Here is a 20,920-nt window from a genome sequence, read left to right as displayed (position 1 = left end):
CCACATACGTCTTTATTTCTTAATGCAGTTTTCATATATCCGGGTTAGTTTGGATTGGGTTAGGTTACGATAGGTTAGGTTAGGTTATTTTGGATTGGGTTAGGTTAGGTTAGGGAAAAATCCAAGACACAAAATTTTGCTCTGTTTATTTTTAAAAGACCACAACGCGTTGTGGTCGCCTTTCGTATTCTGAGCCCAACATACAGGTATACTGGTATATATCTTACACCGTGAAAGTCTGCTACTCATCCGTTAAGAATATTCTATTATATGGCATTAATAAAAAGTGTCTTATCTTGTTATTTATTATATAGAAATCTAAGAACAGTTTACATCTGCTCTACGTGCTATTCTATTTAATTATCTTGTTCCCGTGTGTGTGTGTGTGTGTGTGTGTGTGTGTGTGTGTATTAATGATAATAATAAACAATTGACTGTTTATTGAGGACATAGGAGCCAAAAGGCTGAAAATATACAATAAACAGAGACGAGAAAAATTACATGAAATGAGAATAATGAGTTGGGTCATTTGACCGACAAAAGTTTTCAATACAAAAAGAGAAGTAGCGTGGAGTGAACAGACAAAGTAATTGCATATATTGAAGTAATCTCGTTGGTCTTGTATACTGCCTTCACACAGTACAGAAGGCGTCAACACCTTGGTGCCATCCTGGTCTCCTGTTTGCACCTGTTTATACGCCCATGCCGAGGTCTCTCAACTCACAGGGTGTTGGAGAGGGTTCTTGTTTCTCATTTGACGTTTTGGAGAATTCTCATTTATGACCTGGTGGAGTTTGGAGTCTTCGTTTCTTACTTGGTGTCGTTGAAATTTCTTATATCTTAAATGGTGTAGCTAAGGCTGGGTGTCACATATGGTGTTAGTTGGTGGTGATAGGTGGTCAAGTTTGGATGGTTCGTGTCCATTGACCGCGGGGCATCGACTTACCATTTTCTAACTCTAACCGTTAGACAGTGAAACGACTGGAAACAAGAGTTAGACTCAAACATTTGTTCCCATTACTTTTGAGTTGAAATTATTACTTTTGTGTATCAGTTGTGGGTTGATCATCAAACTTTGAACTGTATTGTTGGTGGGAGGATGTTGATAAATCCAGATGGGAGAATGAAATAAGGAGGGAGAAGGCCCGACAGACGAGGCTGGCGGCTGTCTCCCTGGTCTAAAAAGACCATGGTCACCTTAGCAGAGCAGCGCCAAGTACATCCTCACCCCATGTGGCGCAGAGGTCCAGGGTTCGATTCCCGACTAGTGAGGTATTGTTTGTATATGGAAGTCCGCGTGCTATATGGACTGATGATATATATATATATATATATATATATATATATATATATATATATATATATATATATATATATATATATATATATATATATATATATATATATATGCAAGTATATCACTGTAGGTGCAGTGTGATCTAGGTATATGATAACCACAAGGAAAGAAGAAAACACGAAGTTCCCAAGCGCTTTCGTGTAATTCACATTCTGGGTGAGTACAGACTAAAGAGAAATACAAACCAAGGTGTATATATGCAGAGGAGGGTGAGACCAGTTCCACAATGGTCAGGTATTAGGTAATGACCCTACTTTAAATAGCACTAACGAGTTGGTGGTCAGTCAGATGGTCAGGTGACCCGACCTTCTCACCTGATTACAAATCTTTAATAAAATTGTTCTAGCTTGTACATGTTACTCAAATTCATGTTAATGCTTCGGTATGTTTAATAAGACTGATTTTATGATGTTCCTACTATCAATTGAATTACATGGTAATATTGAGAATGCATTATCCCAAATGCAATGCTTGTTATCCCTGAAAAAATAACAGCAGAGCATTTATTTATATTATATCATATATATATTATATATATATATATATATATATATATATATATATATATATATATATATATATATATATATATATTATTTATAAACTGCAATGAAAACGTGGATAAGGAAATAGCGGTGCATTTGCTTTTGTCTTATTCAAGACATCTTCAGAGCAATAATTCTGAAGATGTTTGAATAAAGATGTTTATAGCTGTTTCCATTATCAAATATATATATTATATATATATATATATATATTATATGTTATATATTATATATATATATATTATATATTATATATATATATATATATATATATATATTTATATATATATATATATATATATATATATATATATATATATATATATATATATATATATACACTATAAGTGTGTGTGTGTGTGTTGCATTCCCAGCCCTTGCCTTCGTATGATTTAGTTAACCCAAATAAAAATATTCAAAGCATTATCATGAAATGGCCTTGAAATTAGCGCATCCATTAGCTTTATTATTATATATTAGAATATTAATATGTTTTTATAATTGTGCTTATATTCAGAACTCCATAGTGCAGTTCAATACAATCTTTGCACAAGGTTAGATTATAATGTAGAACTGTAATGGCAGGTTGAGCGCAGTACATGATACCAACTGCTTTCATATGCACACAAAATCATGAGTCTTTCACAAAGAGGATGGGAAGCTTTTTTCATTTGACTGGACTTTAGAATATAACGATGAGCTTCAGTTTACTAAGGCACTGGCAAGTCCCAGATACACGTAGCTCAAAAACAGGGATCACCCAGGCGAGTATGATAGAGACGAAGTTTCTAGTCCCGTACGATCAAGAAGATAGGGTTACAAATCCCGTATGATCAAAAAGGGGAGTTACAAGTCTCGTATGATCAAGAAGAGTGTGTTTCCAGACCTTTGTAATTCAGGCAGTATTAGTTACCAATCCGTATAGTCCTGTCAGGATGAGTTTCAAGACCCATGAGATGCAATGTGAGAGAGTTTCAAGACTATGATGTGAGAGAGGTGTAATGTGAGAGTTTCAAGGCCAGTGAGGTGTAATGTGAGAGTGTTTCAAGACTATGATGTGAGAAAGGTGTAATGTGAGAGTTTCAAGTCCAGTGAGGTGTAATGTGAGAGAGTTTCAAGACTATGATGTGAGAAAGGTGTAATGTGAGAGTTTCAAGGCCAGTGAGGTGCAATGTGAGAGAGTTTCAAGACTATGATGTGAGAAAGTTGTAATGTGAGAGTTTCAAGGCCAGTGAGGTGCAATGTGAGAGAGTTTCAAGACCCAGGAGATGCAAAGTAGGAGAGTATCAAGACCCATGAGGTGCACATGAGAACGTTTCAAGACTCGTGTGGTGTAAGGTGAGAGTGTCAAGACACCGTGTGAATTCGACTGAGGAAGCGTCCAAACCTGAATCTTTGTTCCAACTCGTCCTGGAAAGTGTTGGTGAGGGATAATGATGTTGGGAGCAAGATAGCCGAGAGGGAGAAAATGTTTCAAGCAAGAAATGACAATTGGAAGTAGAGGATGACATAGGGTGACTGGTAAGAATAAAAGAAAGTATAAGAGAGAGAAAAATAAGTGAGTATACACAGGAAAGAACGAGAACTGTATTGAATATATAGATGATTAATTGGGATAACAGTGAAGTGAAGATACGAGAGAAAAGATAAATATGTAACTCTAGAAGATGATAAATGGAAAGACATGAAAGGAACGAAATCGACTGAATAAGTGATCTGTGTATATGTGATATAAGGAAGGACATTTATATTAAACAAATAAATGGGATAAAAAAAATAAAAGAAATTGGAATGAAAACATAAACTGATATATATGCAACACTCATTGACAGAAATAAAGTGAACGACAATGGAAATGGTGTGGAGGGCGAGATAGCTGACACGTAGAGAGGGAACATACAGATGATAAACAGGGAGGTGATCTAGTACTGGGAAGGGAGGGGTAAAATGTATGAATAACGAGAGGGTAATGATAGTAAGAATAACAACAAAGAGTGATAAATAACGATGAAGAAGACAGAACACAGATGTGAAGGGAAGGAGAATAAGAAAAGGAATATAGCCATTTGAGAGGACTCATACTAGGTCGACCTGCATTACAGCCACACGAGTCATTCTAGGCGAGAAAATGACATCCAGTCGAATAAGTATTTTCACCTGAACATTTTATTACGTAAATGTTAGGTCAGCACAGTTGCTTTTAGCTTTCCGTACAATAAAAAAATATCATTAATCTCAAATACAGTTATACAAATGTCTGTTACTCAGTAAAGGCCGGAAGGTAATTTACTTGATATAAATATATATTGCGTTTATGTTTTTCCAACGTGTTTAAATGACGTATTTGAAAAGGAAAGAAAAAATCTTGAAAGGCCATCGGAATTCACGAGAGAAATCCATGTGTTGTAAATATTAGTATTTCAGGCAAGAATGATTTTACTGATTCGCAGCCCCTACCTCGCTCCACTATCACCTGGTCCTCCCCTGCCATATGTCACGGGGACAGACAGTGAGGGGAGGGCGCCAGGAAATTAATATTCAATGGAAATTAGACCATTAATACTCAACTGTTCATTAAATGTCGTATATTATAATTAGTTACTACTACTATTGGTAGGTTCTATTTTGTATACGTTCCACCATATAGAATATTATACTTTATCTCAGAAGACTGGACTGTCCGGCTTAGCGTTGGTTAGATCACGGAAGAATATAATTATGGTAGATGGCGCGAGTTTAAGCAACATGTACTGTACTGGACACACAAATGAAACGGACAAAGTTGTATTTATTGGTCATTTATTCCATTTCAGGAGGTGATAAACTTCGTAAATGATGCGTAAAACTACGTCAAACGACTGACCTGAAAATTTTGCATGATAATTGTGAATGAGAAAACAATTAATGGCACTGATAGACATTAACCCACACTGCAGCTCCCTCCTCGGCCCTGCTGCCATTACACTAAAGACTTTGCAGATTAGAATGGTGTTCTGTGAGCCCTGGGCAAAGGTGATATGTTTTTATTTCCCACCACACTCTCTTGTCATCTCGCCTTGACATCTAGATTAATCTCCCGCTGGGTCCTTCAGCCCGAGGGGAAATGTAGAGATAGGTGTAGCCAAGGCCATAACACTCATGATATGCCTTTTGAAAGCTATATCAAAGCCTAAGCAGCTCATAACCAGAGGGCAGCCAGGTTCTAGTTCTTAGTTTCGTTGCAGCAGTTCGGAGTCTTGTGTGTGGTTACCCCCGGCTATCTATGATGGCTCTGTGTCAGGGAGAAAAGATAAGGGAAGGGCGCAATCCTCTCTGATCCCATTGTTTTTCACATCCACCCCGTGACGGTGCTGCCCCCACGCGGCCGGAGGTTGAAGTTTCCTATAAAAGACGTTTTAAATATTGGCAGCCCATCTTTTCTCGTCTCAAAAAACTTTAAGTTCTATGCTATTGGTTATCAGGTCTGTCAATCATTACATATTCTATATAATGAGCACTCCTCTTGAAATATATCTTATCAAAAAACTTTGTCAGGTGAAAAAGTACGCAAAAGTCTCAAACTTTTAAGTGATGAAACTCTGAATCCCATTATCTAAACTGTAACTATGTTCAGTAATATATCCTCTGTTTGATATGATAATTTTGGAAATCATTTATTGTCTAATTCAGTGATACTTTCTAGAATATCTGGCTCTTAGTTTTAACTAGTTTTGTTGTTGTTAAAGTGATACATCTTTGTGAAAAGCATCTGTTCTATAATGACAGCAGAAAAATATACGGTCTCTTAATTCAGGTCTCTAGCTCTTAATTCAGGTATCTTAATTCAAGTGTCTTGATTCAGGTCTCTTACTTCAGGTCTCTTGGCTCAGCAGTCAATCTCTTTTCTTGTACACTACAGTCAAGTCTAAGGTCTTGTCTCTTGTCAGTTTCCTCATACTGTTAAGAACGAACAAGTGGCCACATATAGTAGTGGTTGTGTAAGACTTCAGCGTGAGTAATGTTAAAAAAGATGTTTATGTATACATTTGTTGATATATTATGGTGTATAGATGAAGCTGGGGCTGAACATCTGACCGTGTTTTTCATCTCCGTGGTGAGCCAGCAGGGATGGAAGAGGGTTTAGTGGTCCATAATAGTGAAGTTCTCTCTCTTACACACACACACACACACACACACACACACACACACACACACTTTTATTCCCCCGACTCGGAGTGTTAGGCTGATTTAATATACCACTGAGGCATAATAGTCCCTTGAAGTTTGAAAAAGTATGTGCTGATATTTTTCGTGTTGGAGGCGAGTGTTTGCTGTGGTTGAATCTACTCTTATGCTCAATATAGGGAAGATGATGATGAAATTATAGTTAGTCTCAGTAAACATCAGGTCTTGACAGTCTTATATGAATTATCTTACGTTTCTATTTCCAATAAGCGTAATGCGAGTTTGAATTTAATAGTGACCAAACTTTTGTAATTTTATCAGAATTATGAACTAACTTGTCTTCCTTGAAGCCCGTTAATTACTCTGTCAAATATGTCATGCTGCTGATAGACGGAATCACGTTCTTAACTACGGTATATTAAGATTGGAAAATTTTATTAAAATAATCTATAATTATGTAATTATACATTGAGAATAACAAACATATTTCCCGCTTAATTAATTTTCTCTGCATAACAGTTGTCCAATATCCTATTCAATTGAGATTAAATGACTTTTGCCATACAATAATTAATTTTATTATACTCCAAACGACTATGTTTGTAAATGACCTAATTGTCCTAACTGAAGATAATTTCGTGGAGGGGAAGTTTTTCTATATAATATGAAACATAATTCCCCAATATCTCTACTTATAGATTCGTCAGAAATATATTAGACAAATAATACCCCGCAGTATATAGGAAAGTTACCCATTAAGAAGTTATCTGCAACAACTCGGCTCAAGTACATTAGCGCTCAGGATTTCTCTCTCTGAATATCTTGCTATAATAATATACTGAAGCACCATAGTATTATATAACAATAACCACTACAAATTACACTTATTCATTTATTGTAATGTAATTCTCATGTAATCCTCACATTGCATGTTACGGTCAAGAGGTCAGACTCTCTACCTCTTAATTGATGAGGTGCCTCGTTCACCTGGGCCAGCACTCAGATTCACTGTGTGTGTGTGTGTGTGTTTTACTTATGCCACAAATTAGTTTTTTCAATTACATGTTTATCGCTTCTCTCGGGCTACCTTTACCCCCCCAACCCCCACCCCATCTTACGCCCAAGATAATTGTTTTCCCTCTGGGCTGTTCTATACCTTAATTCCTTCTCTGGAGTAAACTCCCACATATCTCTACCACTTCACTTTATCTCTTTTTTTTCTCTAATCATCGCTACAGTTCTCTCTCCCTGTATACCATCTCTACGTATTTTCAAATCTTTACCTTTATTCTCATTCACTGGTGTTGGTAATTCTTCTCTCGACGCACCTGCCGGAGTAACACCACTTGGCTTACTCTAGTTTGCGCCCATCACCTATCGCAACAACTAACAACCCAATTACTGCTTCTTCCTCATCGCTTATTATTTCCCGGTTGTAGTCTTATTTTGTTTTTATTCTCAGGTTACTCTATAATAAAACATTTTGAGAATATACCTGTATATCTGTCTCTCCTTTAACCCCATACTTTACCTGTTCCTTCCATATTACTTTTATATCGACTCTCTTGCACACTTTTTCCAGATCTATAAAAAATACAAAATATGTTCCCTTTCCTCAGATGATTTCCCATTTTCTTTCATAATATTTTATCTATACATCATTTTTTTTTACTTCGAGATAATATTTTCTCAATAAAGATATTAACACACCTTCCCCGTTATGACCAGTCGTAGGCCTTCGTATATTTATTCTTATAATCTGTGAGTCAAACAATTACACATTCTCTTCATCATCAATTCTATGGCCTTTTCACCTCCCATCTTAAACATCTCTACAGTAATTTCATCCACAACTGCCGCCTCACTATTCTTAAAAAATAACTTCAGTCTTATTTTTTTTCCTTCAAAATAATTATTATTGTCGCTGAATGAATCTTATCTTCTCTACTGCCTCTTGATTGACTTATGAGGGAAGATCTGTGTCCGAGGCTGTTTGATCTGACGTTTAATCTCGTACAGTATACAGTACATGGCGTCTTCCTTCCCCCAGACTCTCGGAGCTGCCCTCTTAGATGGGCTCCTTGCCAAGACTCTGGTCCCCCACCTCACGTGAATGTAAAAGAAAAAGAAAAAAGTCAACCCTCGGACATTGCTCTCCACTTCTCGGATCTGGGCATGACGTCACCAGAAGAGATCCTTGGTAATTCACACAGACACAAACAACACCGAACATGCCAGGACAAGTTGCTTCGTTTATATTTAAGGGTCAACATTTTATTTCAGCAGTTTTATATGATTTAAGTCTATAAGGGAGTTAAACAATAAATACAACTAAAATATAAAAAAAAAAACATGGTATTGTCTTAGTAAACAGCAGTGAGTATTGCTACCATGTCACCGATGAGGGAGTTGTCTCGTATTTCTCTCGGCTGTTCTACCACAGTCTTAAGTCGTTTTAATAACATTATCTCAATAGTTGTTCTTAAAATAGGTGACTGTGTTAATATTATCTATAAGAAGTGAAATTTTAATTTATAAAATATTATTTATTTGCCTGATGAGTTACAGATGGAGACGTCTTTCCTTTGATGACGTCAGGGCACATCTAATAAATGACAAATACTATTTCATCGAAATAGTGTGTCATGGCTTTGTGGTGTGGAAATACATTTTCTGCTATCAGGTCTGAAACCTGAGGCAGGCACTTAGGAAAGTCGTTTTCTGCTGGAGTTGTTCTGTAAGTTAGTTTACAGCTTGACTTACCTTTTCCTCCCTTAACTTTTCTCTCATCTTTCAACTTGACACATATTATTCCTCTCCGTCCCACTCTTACCTCTGGGTCTCTCACATCTCTTAGAGGTCAGGTCAAGATGCCCTTTTTCCTTGATAATATTGATACGAGTCCCGTGGGCCTCAGGATCTGTTAGGGAGTGTGTGTATACACCATGCGGAGTACTAAGCCTCTTTATGAAGGGTGAGCAATATACAGTAATATTATTTAAAGATCAAGGTGACCATTAGTTAATACTATTGGACATAACATACAGGGCTGCTAAAGCTGCCTCCCAAAAGCTGGGAATGCTGTACAGATGCCGTAGCTACTTCATTCTTGAGCATTTGCTTCAAGTTATAAGGGATTCATTCGTCCTAACTTGGAGTACTGCTCTCATATCTGGGGTGGCTCTTCTTCTGACCAACTGTTAGATAGGGTGAATCAAAGGCATTTCATCATATTGACTCTCCTCCATTACTTGATAATCTCTCTTCCCTTTCTCTTTGCCGCAATGTTGTTTCACTCTCTCTCTTTTACAGGTACTTTAACGGACAATGTTCGGTGGATTTGGCATCTTGTGTACCACCAACAAGGCCGTGGGCTCTTAACACACGTCTTGCCCGGGGTGCCCACCGTTTCTCTGTGGATGTCTGTCACACTAGAATAACCCGTTATAGTACATCCTTCTTTCCCCACACAGCCAAACTGTGGAATGCTCTGCCTTCTTCTGTGTTTCCATACTCATACAATCTGTCTCATTAAAAAAAATGATTTTCCGGTATCTTCGTTGTGTAGATTAATATATATATCCCCCCGGCCCTGCTGTGGGTCGATGCCCTGTGCTCGGGTCGGCTATTCCCCGTAAACAAAAAATATAATATAATACAGCTTCTTTCCTTGAGCCTCACCTCGCCCATCTGGGAGTTACCAAGATGTCTTTTACAAAACTTGGGTTTAGTAAATAATTAATGATAATAACTTACCACTTTCTCATGGAGTTGTTCTTAATATGTAACGATATCTTTAATAGATATGTACAGTGCAATGAACTGAGAATAACAGTTGTCTTTCGTGACGTCATGCGAGACTGAGTGATGGTTCCTTCATCTTATATGTCGTAAATTTTGTAATAGGTATAAAGTGTTTTCTTTTGATTTTTCTTTGGCATGAAAATATCTCATTAATATTAGACCAGAAACATGTACTCAAGAATGACCTTTTCAGATGACGTTATCTTTTAAAAGGTTCTCACCAGGTCTCTGTTCACGTTCTCCTTTTCCTTCAGGACTCATATATCCTCACTTTTATTCTTAACTCCCATGTCCATTTGTTCTCTCCACGTTCTCACTATTCACTATCAACCAATACAAGTTCTTGTTCTCTTTCAGGCCGCGTGACATTCTTTCTCTCCATGTTTCATCTTCTTCTCAGTTCTATTCCTTCACTATTCACTTCACCTTTCTCTTATTATTCACATGTTTTTCTTTACTTCCGTCACTTCTCATTTTGTTTTTAGAAATTCGCTCGTACAATCAATATTTTCTATGACAAGTTAAATAAAAAACAATACTATTCCGAGGAACTCCCTCATTCTGCCTTCGTTCATATATAGTACCGGCCGCTGGTGTCTGTGTTAGTTATACTCGTTTAGACCTTTAGTATAATTTTTGTGGAGCTATTGAAGCGTTTATCTTCCAATTACTATTTTTTAAGGGGGTTTAAATACATTACTTGATAAACCGTCCGTTATAAGTTGAGTTGTAACAATAGTAAGACGGAACAGATGATCGTTTGATGCAATACTTTTGGGGGGTAAAGTTATGGTTCGTGGTTTTAATTCATCTTGGATTTGATAACACCTGATGATCATTTTGTCTTGTTCTGTTACTTTAGAACTTTTAGAGTATATAAAAGAGTGATTGTTGTAGTAACTGAGGAAACCTTCAACATGCCTGCCGGAAAACACGAAGACGACAATGGGTTCTTAACTTTATCGCGCTGTTTTTACTTGAGAGCTGAAGTCTTTCCCCGAGTTTCCTTTCCTAATAAATTAAACTATTTTGTTTTGCTATTTTTGTTTGATAATTATTTGCCATGGTTGACTTCCACCCCGTGTGTGAGGACCAGTGACAGTAAGGATCACAAAACCTAAGGCTTCCTAAGTCACTGCTCAGTGATTTTCACTTGCCTAGGTTTCTTGGTTCTTGGCCCACCATGACAGTTTTCCATTACAAGTGTTGGAAGTCTTTAACAAACATAGAATTTCTACCTCGTGTGTACAGAGGAAGGGTTTGGTTCTTAAGGCTGTACAAGACAAATTGAATCTGATTATATTGTAGAGAGAAAGCGAGAGAGAGAGAGAGAGAGAGAGAGAGAGAGAGAGATGTATTGCGTGATTGCTAAATGAGGACGAATCAATACCAGTCTACTCAGTGTGTAAACAGAAAAGGTGGAGCCAGGCTAATCTTTCCCTTCTCCTCCCTTCCTTTCCTCCCCTGGGTTTCTGATCCCTCCTCCCTCTTCTATCTTCCTTTCCTCCCTCGGCCCCCTCTTCCTCTCTTCTTCCTGCCCTCTATTTTCCACATCCCAGTGTCCATCCTTTCTCCCTCCTACAGGTCCCTCCTCCTTCCCCTGTTCCCATCTCACCTTTGTCTTCTCGCCTTCTCGCTTCCCCAAGTTTATTTTTCCACATTTCAACCAAAATATTTCTCGCTATAACATAAATCATATATCACATCGGGAATAGTTTAGTGGCGTGTTTAAATTACGTCATATCGCTCTCTTGTGTTGACGTAGCCCGACAGCTGTCTGTTTTTCAGAATTTGTGCAAGCACCTCTGGCTAATTCAAGGCTAATTATGGTGTACATAGTTCATGCATGTTCACTCACATCCATAAAATTACACACACACACACACACACACACACATATATATATATATATATATATATATATATATATATATATATATATATATATATATATATATATATATATATATATATATATATATATATATATATATATACATATACATAAGCCCACAAGGCCTTGCCAGGTGGCCTAGACGAAGGTGGATCAGTTCAGCCTCGACTGAGCAATTTAGGAAGAATATTTCTAAGAAAATGGGATTGTAATCCTACTGAGAAAAGGATTTTATCGTTCTTCTCAGTGACTGAGGAGGATAGTTTTCGCTTGATAGTTTCATCTTGTAATCACTGATGGTCTGACTAAACCTCTACACGAGATGTTTGTGACACAGAAATTCAGTTTAACTAGCTTGTTCAACACTGTCTTGAATATATACAACTTATGTGTGATTCTGTCGTAAGGAACTTCGTCATACGATATGACTGCTGTTTTACCGAGTTAGGAGCCTCACAGAATATCTTAAAGTTGATGATGTTCTTACCACTGAAGTTTTAAAGTTAAGTTGAGTCTAGAGCCAACTCAGGGCTATAGTTGCTGCACGTTTCATCTGATTGATGATTCGAAACATTAAATTTCCATGGGTAAGAATCTGGATATAAAGTTCTATGGGTAAATATGACAGGCAAGGCTCTGAGAATATATGATGAATGTGTAAGAACTTGGGTATAAAGTTCCATGTTCAGTAGCTAAAACAACTATCTGTGCAGGCGGGGGTCGATATGCTCCGAAATTTTACGTGTGACTAGTGACAGCCCTCGTATACCAATATTTATCTTCCATGGTCTCATATTGTTTCCCACAAGGTATGTAGCCTACAGATAGTTGTTTTAGCTTTTGTACTTGACGCTGTTTTAAATATTATTAAGGTAGGAAACTTGACTTCAGTTTTCGTGGATGATCAACTAAACCCAAGCGGCCATAAGTGGGGGAACAGGAGAACACGTGTTGAAGAGTAAGAGAAAGACCAGCAGCTGGGGGATGGAGGAGTGTAGGGTACGTCGACCAGGAAATCATTAATCTGTAAAGACCATCACTCAAGTCTCCGTCAGCTGTAAAGACCATCACTCAAGTCTCCGTCAGCTGTAAAGACCATCACTCAAGTCTCCGTCAGCTATAAAGACCATCACTCAAGTCTCCGTCAGCTATAAAGACCATCACTCAAGTCTCCGTCAGCTGTAAAGACCATCACTCAAGTCTCCGTCAGCCGTAATGACCATCAAACACTTCTCCGTCGACCACCAAGACCACCACTCGTGTTCTCGACCGTGTTCCGAGGCAGTAAATTAATTCTTGGAAGAAAAGAATTCAAAATGAAGCGAAACAGACGAAGATACATGGAGGAGATAACATTGTGGTGAGCAGGACACACGATGCTCTCTCATGCTGGATAAACATGAAGGCCCCGGTGTCGTATCTTCAATTGTTTTTTTGTATATATATATATTTGCCAGAGTGTTGTGTTAAACCGTGTGCTATATATTAAACAGTGTGTTATGTATCACTGCAAAAAGTATCCTTACGGAGGGTCCGATGAATTTCAAAATGATCACCAGGACTCCTGTTGTCTCGGTAGGGTTAGCAAAGTCCTTCGTCCGTTGCCATATTGTTTTACACAAAATCGTAAATATACTTTTTGGAGTGAGTATGTACCAATGAGTTATGAATGGATCAGTACATTATGTCTGGAGCACTGCGTTATAGCTAACCCAATATGTTATGAAAGGACCAATCAAATGACTACTGTAGATCCCTGTGTGTTATGAACGCACCAGTGAGTTATAACTGTAGCCTGTGGCGTTAAGATTGGTTCTGAAATGAAACAACTAATCGGGAAATGATTACATGTGAGTTATAATTGAGTAAGATGGTCAAGAATGAAACTTTAAGTCAGGGACCATTACGTATAAAGTACAAAGTTAAAATCGAATAACTTTTGATAATACGTAAATATGAAGATACTAATTAAAGTTAAATATTGAGAGCTGAAATACGGGAAGTGAAAATGACAAGAAATACACATATGAAATAATACGTAAGGCAATAGAGTGGGATAAAACGAAGGTTGAAATTAGCTGGGCTTTGACATTTTAGGTTGAGATATAACAGAAGGTGAAAAGTAGAAGGGGAAACAGGAACCAGAGGAGGGATAATTCTTGATAGCCAACTGTGACAAAAGCGAGGGTGAAAACTATCAGGGGGAGGACGAGAGAGAGATGAGGGAAAAATTGAGAGAATTGGAAGTTCTCGTGGGGGAGGAGGCTAGGGAACAAAAGCGAAATTGTGTTACTTCACGAAAATCTATTTAGACGAGACCAAAAAAAAAAAAAGTCACTTGTATATGAGGCAGGATAAAAAATATAGGATTATATATCTGGTGTAAAATATTGAGAACATTCCCCTTCCTTCACAAACATGGAGAGTAAAATCATTCGTTGTGGAGAAAGATGGAGGAAAGGATAAAGGGGGAAATACACACAGGCGCTAAAAGAGGTATAAATAAAAAGAGGAGGGATGAAGGTAACTACCATGGCAGGGAGGAGACTCATTATGCCGAGACCCGCGGGTGAACCACATATTAAACTCCAACTGAAGAAAATGAAGAATAGAATAATGAAGACAATGAATAAACACAATACCTTAAGATTAGTTAATATAATGAATGACGAGAATAAGACAAGAATAATGATGAATAAACGAAATAAACAGAAAAGGAAGGTAAATAAATGAATTAATAAAGAAATAAAATGATTTATTATGATGGATAAATAAGTACATGAAAACATAAACAATGAAAAACAACACATAAGTGATTGAGAAACTTTAATCATTGAAAATAAGGGAAGTAAACACTAAACCAACTTACAAATAAACTTATTAAAACAAATAGATGTGAGGTGACTATCAGTAGCATCAACTGGGTTTTTTCCGGGATTAGGTTAGGTTAGGTTAGGTTAGGTTAGGTTAGGTTAGGTTAGGTTAGGTTAGGTTAGAGAGGCGGATTCTCTCTTTAACAACACAGGGGATGAAGAGTCGATCCTTTTTACCGGAGAAAGATCAAAGAACATTTATCAGTATGGTGTCCTTATGGTGTTTTACGGTGTTTTATGGTGACTAATGGTGGCTTATAGTGTCCTCTTAGTGGCAACCTGTGTTGTAATGGTCAGCATACTCGCCTTGCAAGCGTGTGGTTCCGGGTTCGATCCCCGGGCAGGGTGAAACTCAAGGACAAATTTCTTTATGCCATTTGCCTCTGTGTACCCAGCAGTAATTGGGGCCCTGGATGTTCATCGATTTGCGGATTGTGTTCCGGGGTAATGGTTAGCCAGTGCCGTTGGCGAGTTGTCCGGTCTTCTCGGCCTATTCCTTGACACTGAGTCATGCAACTCATTAACTCAGGGTGTAGTTGTTGTGTTGGCAACAGCTACTACTTCTACACCTTAAACAAATTCACATCTAGATGGCCTTAGGACAACCATTATTATTGTTATTACTGTTATTATTATTATTATTATTATTATTATTATTATTATTATTATTATTATTATTATTATTAATGAACTTACGGTGGGGTATGGTGGTTTATGGTGGCGTCATGGTGCTTTACGGTGTCTTATGGTATCTTATGGTATCGTAAAGTGGCTTATGTTGTCCAAACACCATAAAATGACCATATTCCTCTTGTACAGTATAAGCAGTATAATGCGTCGTCTAGAATGTCTTCTTTATCTTTAACAACGAATTGCCTTATGTTATTGGCGGTGGACAATTAACACCCCGGAGATCAAGAAAGTAAAGGAATATTTGTAACTGTTTAGTGGGCAAAGTTACTTGTACCGACGACGGACCAACACTCACCACATTACTGTATCAAAAAATTAATTAGTTATTTTCACGTTTTTATAACATTATCATTAAAAAGCCGACAATATATACTCATCTTATATTTCATTTTCATTTTGTTCTTTCTCAATGAAGCTGGTTTTATATATATATATATAGGCTGGAAGAACCTCGTGAACATGAGTATTGACCAGAACAGTCAGACCTATGTACTTAGGATAAAGGACTATTACTATCATTATCTTGTCGTATCCATCAGTTTTATGCTCTCGTAAATTTCTTACATCCATTAATTTGTTACCGATACTTCCCTCTACGCCATCCACCGGTCATTCGCGTTGTTCATATTAGCCTATCAGAACCACCTCCCCCCATGCCTCCCTCACCCCCACCATGCCTCCCCCTGCCCCCCCCCCACCTCTCTGCCTCTCCCATGCCTCCCACCCCACCATGCCCTCACCCCCCCCCCACCCCCCTCACCTCCCATGCCTCCCTCCCCCCCCACCCCACCATGCCTCCCCCCCACCCCCACCATGCCTCCCTCCCTCACCCCCCACCATGCCTCCCCACCCCCCACCATGCCTCCCTCACCCACCTGCCTCCCCACCCCCCAGCACCTTCTCCATGCCTCCCTCACCCCACCTCCCCATGCCTCCTCACCTCCATCTCTCCCATGCCTCCCCCACCTCCCCATGCCTCCCCCACCATGCCTCCCCCTCACCCCCCACCATGCCTCCCTCCCTCACTCCCCACCTCCCTACCCCACCTCCCCCATCTCCCTCATCCCTCCTTCCCCATCCCCTCCATCACCCCACCTCCCCACCTTCCCTCCTCCCCACCTCCCTCCCCTCCCACCCTCTCCCATGCCTCACCCCCCCATGCTTTCCCCACCCCACCATGCCTCCCTCACCCCCACCTCCCCCATGCCTCCCTCACCCCACCTCCCCACTCCCCACTCCCCACTCCCTCACTCCCATGCCTCCCTCTTTACCCCCCCATGCCTCCCCCCCCACCATGCCTCCCTCACCCCACCTCCCCATGCCTCCCTCACCCCACCTCCCCCATGCCTCCCCCCCCCCCCACCTCCCATGTCTCCTCCCCCCCCACATGCCCTCCTCACCCCACCATGCCTCCCTCACCCCACCACCTCCCTCACCTCCCCCATGCCTCCCCTCACCCCCACCTTTCCCTCCCCACCTCCCCTCTCCACCCCCCACCATGCCTCCCCTCACCCCACCTCCCCTCCCCACCTCCCCTCCACCCCCACCCACCATGCCTCCCCTCACCTCCCCTCCCTCCCCACCTCTCCCACCTCCCCCCATGCCTCCCATCACTCCCCACCTCCCCATGCCATCCCCATCCTCACCCCACCCTCCATGCCTCCCCATGCCCCCACCCCACCTCCCTCCATGCCTCCCCACCTCCCCCATGCCTCCCTCCCCCCCACCCCACCACCCCCTCCTCCCTACCCCACCACCTCCCCCACCCCCACCATGCCTCCCCACCCCACCTCATGCCTCCCCACCCCCACCTCCCATGCCTCCCCCTCCCCACCTCTCCATGCCTCCTCACCCCACATGCCTCCCTCACCCCCACCTCCCCCATGCCTCCCCACCTTCCACCCCCACCTTCTCCATGCCTCCTCTCCCCACCCCCCCCCATGTCCCCCCACCCCACCCCCATCCCCTCCCACCACCACCCCCCTCCCCATGCCTCCTCCCCCCCACCTCCCCATGCCTCCTCCACCCCCACCTCCCCCATGCCTCCCCCACCCCCACCTTCTCCATGCCTCCCTCACCCCCACCCCCCCATGTCCCCCCCCCACCCCACCTCCCCATGCCTCCCTCCCCCACCATGCCTCCCCACCTCCCCCTCCCATGCCTCCCCTCCCCCACCTCCCCCATGCTTCCCCCCACCATGCCTCCCCACCCTCACCCCCCCCATGCCTCCCCACCCCCATGCCTCCCACCCCACCTCCCCCCACCTCCCCATGCCTCCCCATCCCCCATGCCTCACCCCCACCATGCCCCCCACCCCCACCATGCCCTCACCCCCACCTCCCCATGCCTCCCCACCCCACCCCTCCCATGCCTCCCTCACCCCCCCCTCCCCTCCTCCCCACCTCCCTCACCCCCACCTCCCTCACTCCCCACCCCCTCCCATGCCTCCCCACCCCCCCCCCCCATGCCTCCCTCACCCCCACCTCCCCCACCTCCCTCCATGCCTCCCCATGCCTCCCCTCCCACCCCCACCCCCCACCTCCTCCCCATGCCTCCTCCTCCCCCACCTCCCCCCCCCACCCCCCATGCCCTCCCCCCCACCTCCATGCCTCCCCACCCCACCTCCCCCATCCTCCCCACCCCACCTCCCCCATGCCCTCACCCCACCACCTCCCCACCATGCCTCCCTCCCCCACCTCCCCATGCCCCTCACCCCCACCATGCCCTCACCCTCCCTCCCCCATCCTCCCCACCCCCACCATGCCTCCCTCACCCACCTTTCCATGCCTCCCACCTCCCCATGCCCCCCATCCCCCATGCCTCCCTCACCCCACCATGCCCCCACCCCCACCATGCCCCCCAATCCCCACCCCCACCCCACCTCCCCACCCCACCATGCCTCCCCACCCCCCACTCCCCACCATGCCACCCCCCACCATGCCTCATGCCTCCTCCCCACCCCCCACCATGCCTCCATGCTCCCCACCCCACCATGCCTCACCCCCCACCCATGCCCCCATCACCCCACCATGCCTCCCCACCCCACCATGCCTCCTCATGCCCCCCACCCCCACCATGCCTCACACCCCCACCATGCCTCCCCCCACCATGCCTCATGCCTCCCTCCCCCACCATGCCTCCCTCCCCACCATGCCATGCCCCCTCACCCCCACCATGCCTCCTCACCCCACCATGCCTCCCCCCACCCCCCCCACCCCACCATGCCTCCCCCACCCCCACCATGCCTCACCCCCCCCTCATCCCCCACCATGCCCTCCCTCACCCCACCATGCCCCTCCATGCCTCCCCACCTCACCCCACCATGCCCCCCACCCCACCATGCCCCCACCCCCACCATGCCCCTCACCCCACCATGCCTCCACCATGCCTCCCCCACCCCACCATGCCTCCCCCACCCCACCTCCATGCCTCCCCTCCCCACATCCCCACCATGCCTCACCCCCACCATGCCTCCCTCACCCCACCATGCCTCACCCCACCATGTGCCCTCACCCCACCATGCCTCCTCACCCCCACCATGCCTCACCCCCACCATGCCTCCTCACCCCCACCATGCCTCCCTCACCCCCACCTCATCCCTGCACCGATGATATCCACCATTTCAAAACTTGGTAAACTCATTTATATCATTCCAGGACGTTTGCTATTACCGCTGTTCATAATAACATAATGTTCACTATTCCTAACACACACACACACACACACACACACACACACACACATAAAGTAAGAGTTGAGTGACAGGCATTATTGATACTTTCATGATTTTCAAACATAAGAGAAAGTGTTATTATCTAAGTTGGTATTTTCATTATGTTAAGAACGTTATTAAGTTCATCATGCAGCGTTAGTGGGTCATATCCTTTGAATTTATGGTCGTGTTCTTTTTCGTTCCATGTTCTTTGAAGCTTATGGCCGTGTTCTTCTTGTTCATGTTCTCCTGCCGGATTGGATTTTTAAGAACTTTTTGGGGGTAATTTCATTTCCTAAGATTTGTTCTATTGAAACGACCTTCATTTGGCTGTTTCAAGAAGTTAGTCGCCAATATGAAATTGCACCAAGACTCCACACCAAGACGATATATTCTTTTCCACATTCGTAGTTACAGGGATGATCAAGATAAGTCGTGGTCAGAAAAACAAACCCTTACATGCAAATATATCTTTCAGTTAGGTCAGAAAAGCAGGCATTGGACTAACTAAACGCACGCAGCCACACGTGAAATGAATATACCCGGTTGGTAATCTGAAACGCAAATACCCGTCATCATAGACTCCTTCATGAATCCCTTTAATTTTAGATACAAAGGTCAGGTAATTAGGATTAGCTTTGAGGAAACCATGTGAATTGGCCAGGCTTTAGGTGTAAGTAGGTTTACCTGTTAGTTCCCACCAGATCCCTCACGGGTGTTCACGGGATAATTAGTAGTCACGGGGTGGTACATGGCCAGCCGTCTGAATAGTAATGCAAATTGAAATTACTTGAATTGCTTAATTGAGTTCTAGTGATAAATGCAATTGAATCCCGCCATTTTTTTTTTTTTTTTACTTTCTCCAATTCTGAAACAAATTGAATCAAGCTCTCTATGTATTTATATATTATTGTTTATCTCTATATGTGCTTAGTTATCTATCAGATTATTTAGCTTTGTATATCAATATGTTTAACTATCTGTTGAAGTATATTATAACGTGAAACGAAAAGACCAACCCAACTTTCTGGAATATAAAACACATTTACCATAGATGTAAATAATAAGATGAGCGTATGAACCAATGCTACTGATCTTAGGTTGAGGCTGAGCAAGAGCTGTAGAAGTGAGTGTTAGGTGTGTAGTATGTGTTAAAAGTCTTGTTATGAGCGAGCAGGGGACGATGGATGGAAACTTTGAGGAGTTAATCTGGGGTGAGGTAGTAAAGTGTTCCGCCATTGTGGTTTTGTACTGAATTGGTTTATGGAGAAAGTGTACAAGGTGTTTCCTGGTAATATAGTAAAAGTAACAGTTTTAGGGGAGAATTGACAATGATGTTATCGCACTGAGTAACACGGTAGTAAAGGAGAGAAGTTTGAGTTGAATACTCACACAAATAAAAAGTTTCTTTAAATTGGGAGTAAATGTGTGATATACAGCTGAAGATTAGAAAGGTGGAGGAGAGTCGCAGATTTCAGGTATCGAGAGATTTTATACAGAGATATAAGAACGTTCTGAAGGGTTGGCAGGTGTGTGTGATGTTGTTTTTGTTTTTTTACGGGATTAGTCCACCAGGGCACAGGTAAATGACCCACATCAGTGGTAAGGCGGCGTCACACTAGCACTTTTTGCGTCAACTCTCCCATTTTCTGTCGTTTTCCCACAAATTGTCATCTTTCCTAGACCGTATCGCTCAGAGGACACGTATCATGTCCGCCTGATCGGCTTGTACCAATTTTTGTCGTCAAGATCCATACTCGATAATGAAGATAGTTATATAAAATAAAATATTGAGCCACGTAAAATATCTCAATTTAATTTTAAAATTAATTAGTATTACGCTTTTAATAAATTTCTTAGATGTAATTTTGTTATTGA

The 20,920-nt window shown here is 42.2% G+C and overlaps 1 protein-coding gene across 1 annotated transcript in view; it reads left to right on the top strand.

Moving 5' to 3' along the window:
- The first annotated feature begins 1,189 nt into the window (after positions 1-1,189).
- Positions 1,190-20,920, top strand: part of LOC121854466 — a 150,312-nt gene continuing 130,581 nt past the window's right edge. Inside the window, exons 1-3 of the mRNA XM_042349142.1 lie at positions 1,190-1,216; positions 2,420-2,456; positions 8,117-8,266. Of these exons, the coding sequence (XP_042205076.1) occupies positions 1,190-1,216; positions 2,420-2,456; positions 8,117-8,266 (214 nt within the window). The remainder of the gene's footprint in view (positions 1,217-2,419; positions 2,457-8,116; positions 8,267-20,920) is intronic.

The sequence above is a fragment of the Homarus americanus genome, unplaced genomic scaffold (assembly GCF_018991925.1).
Source record: "Homarus americanus isolate GMGI-L3 unplaced genomic scaffold, GMGI_Hamer_2.0 scaffold53225, whole genome shotgun sequence".
Classification (NCBI taxonomy): domain Eukaryota; kingdom Metazoa; phylum Arthropoda; class Malacostraca; order Decapoda; family Nephropidae; genus Homarus; species Homarus americanus.
The sequence above is the reverse complement of the archived record's forward strand: the minus strand, read 5'-3'. Positions and strand labels throughout refer to the sequence as shown.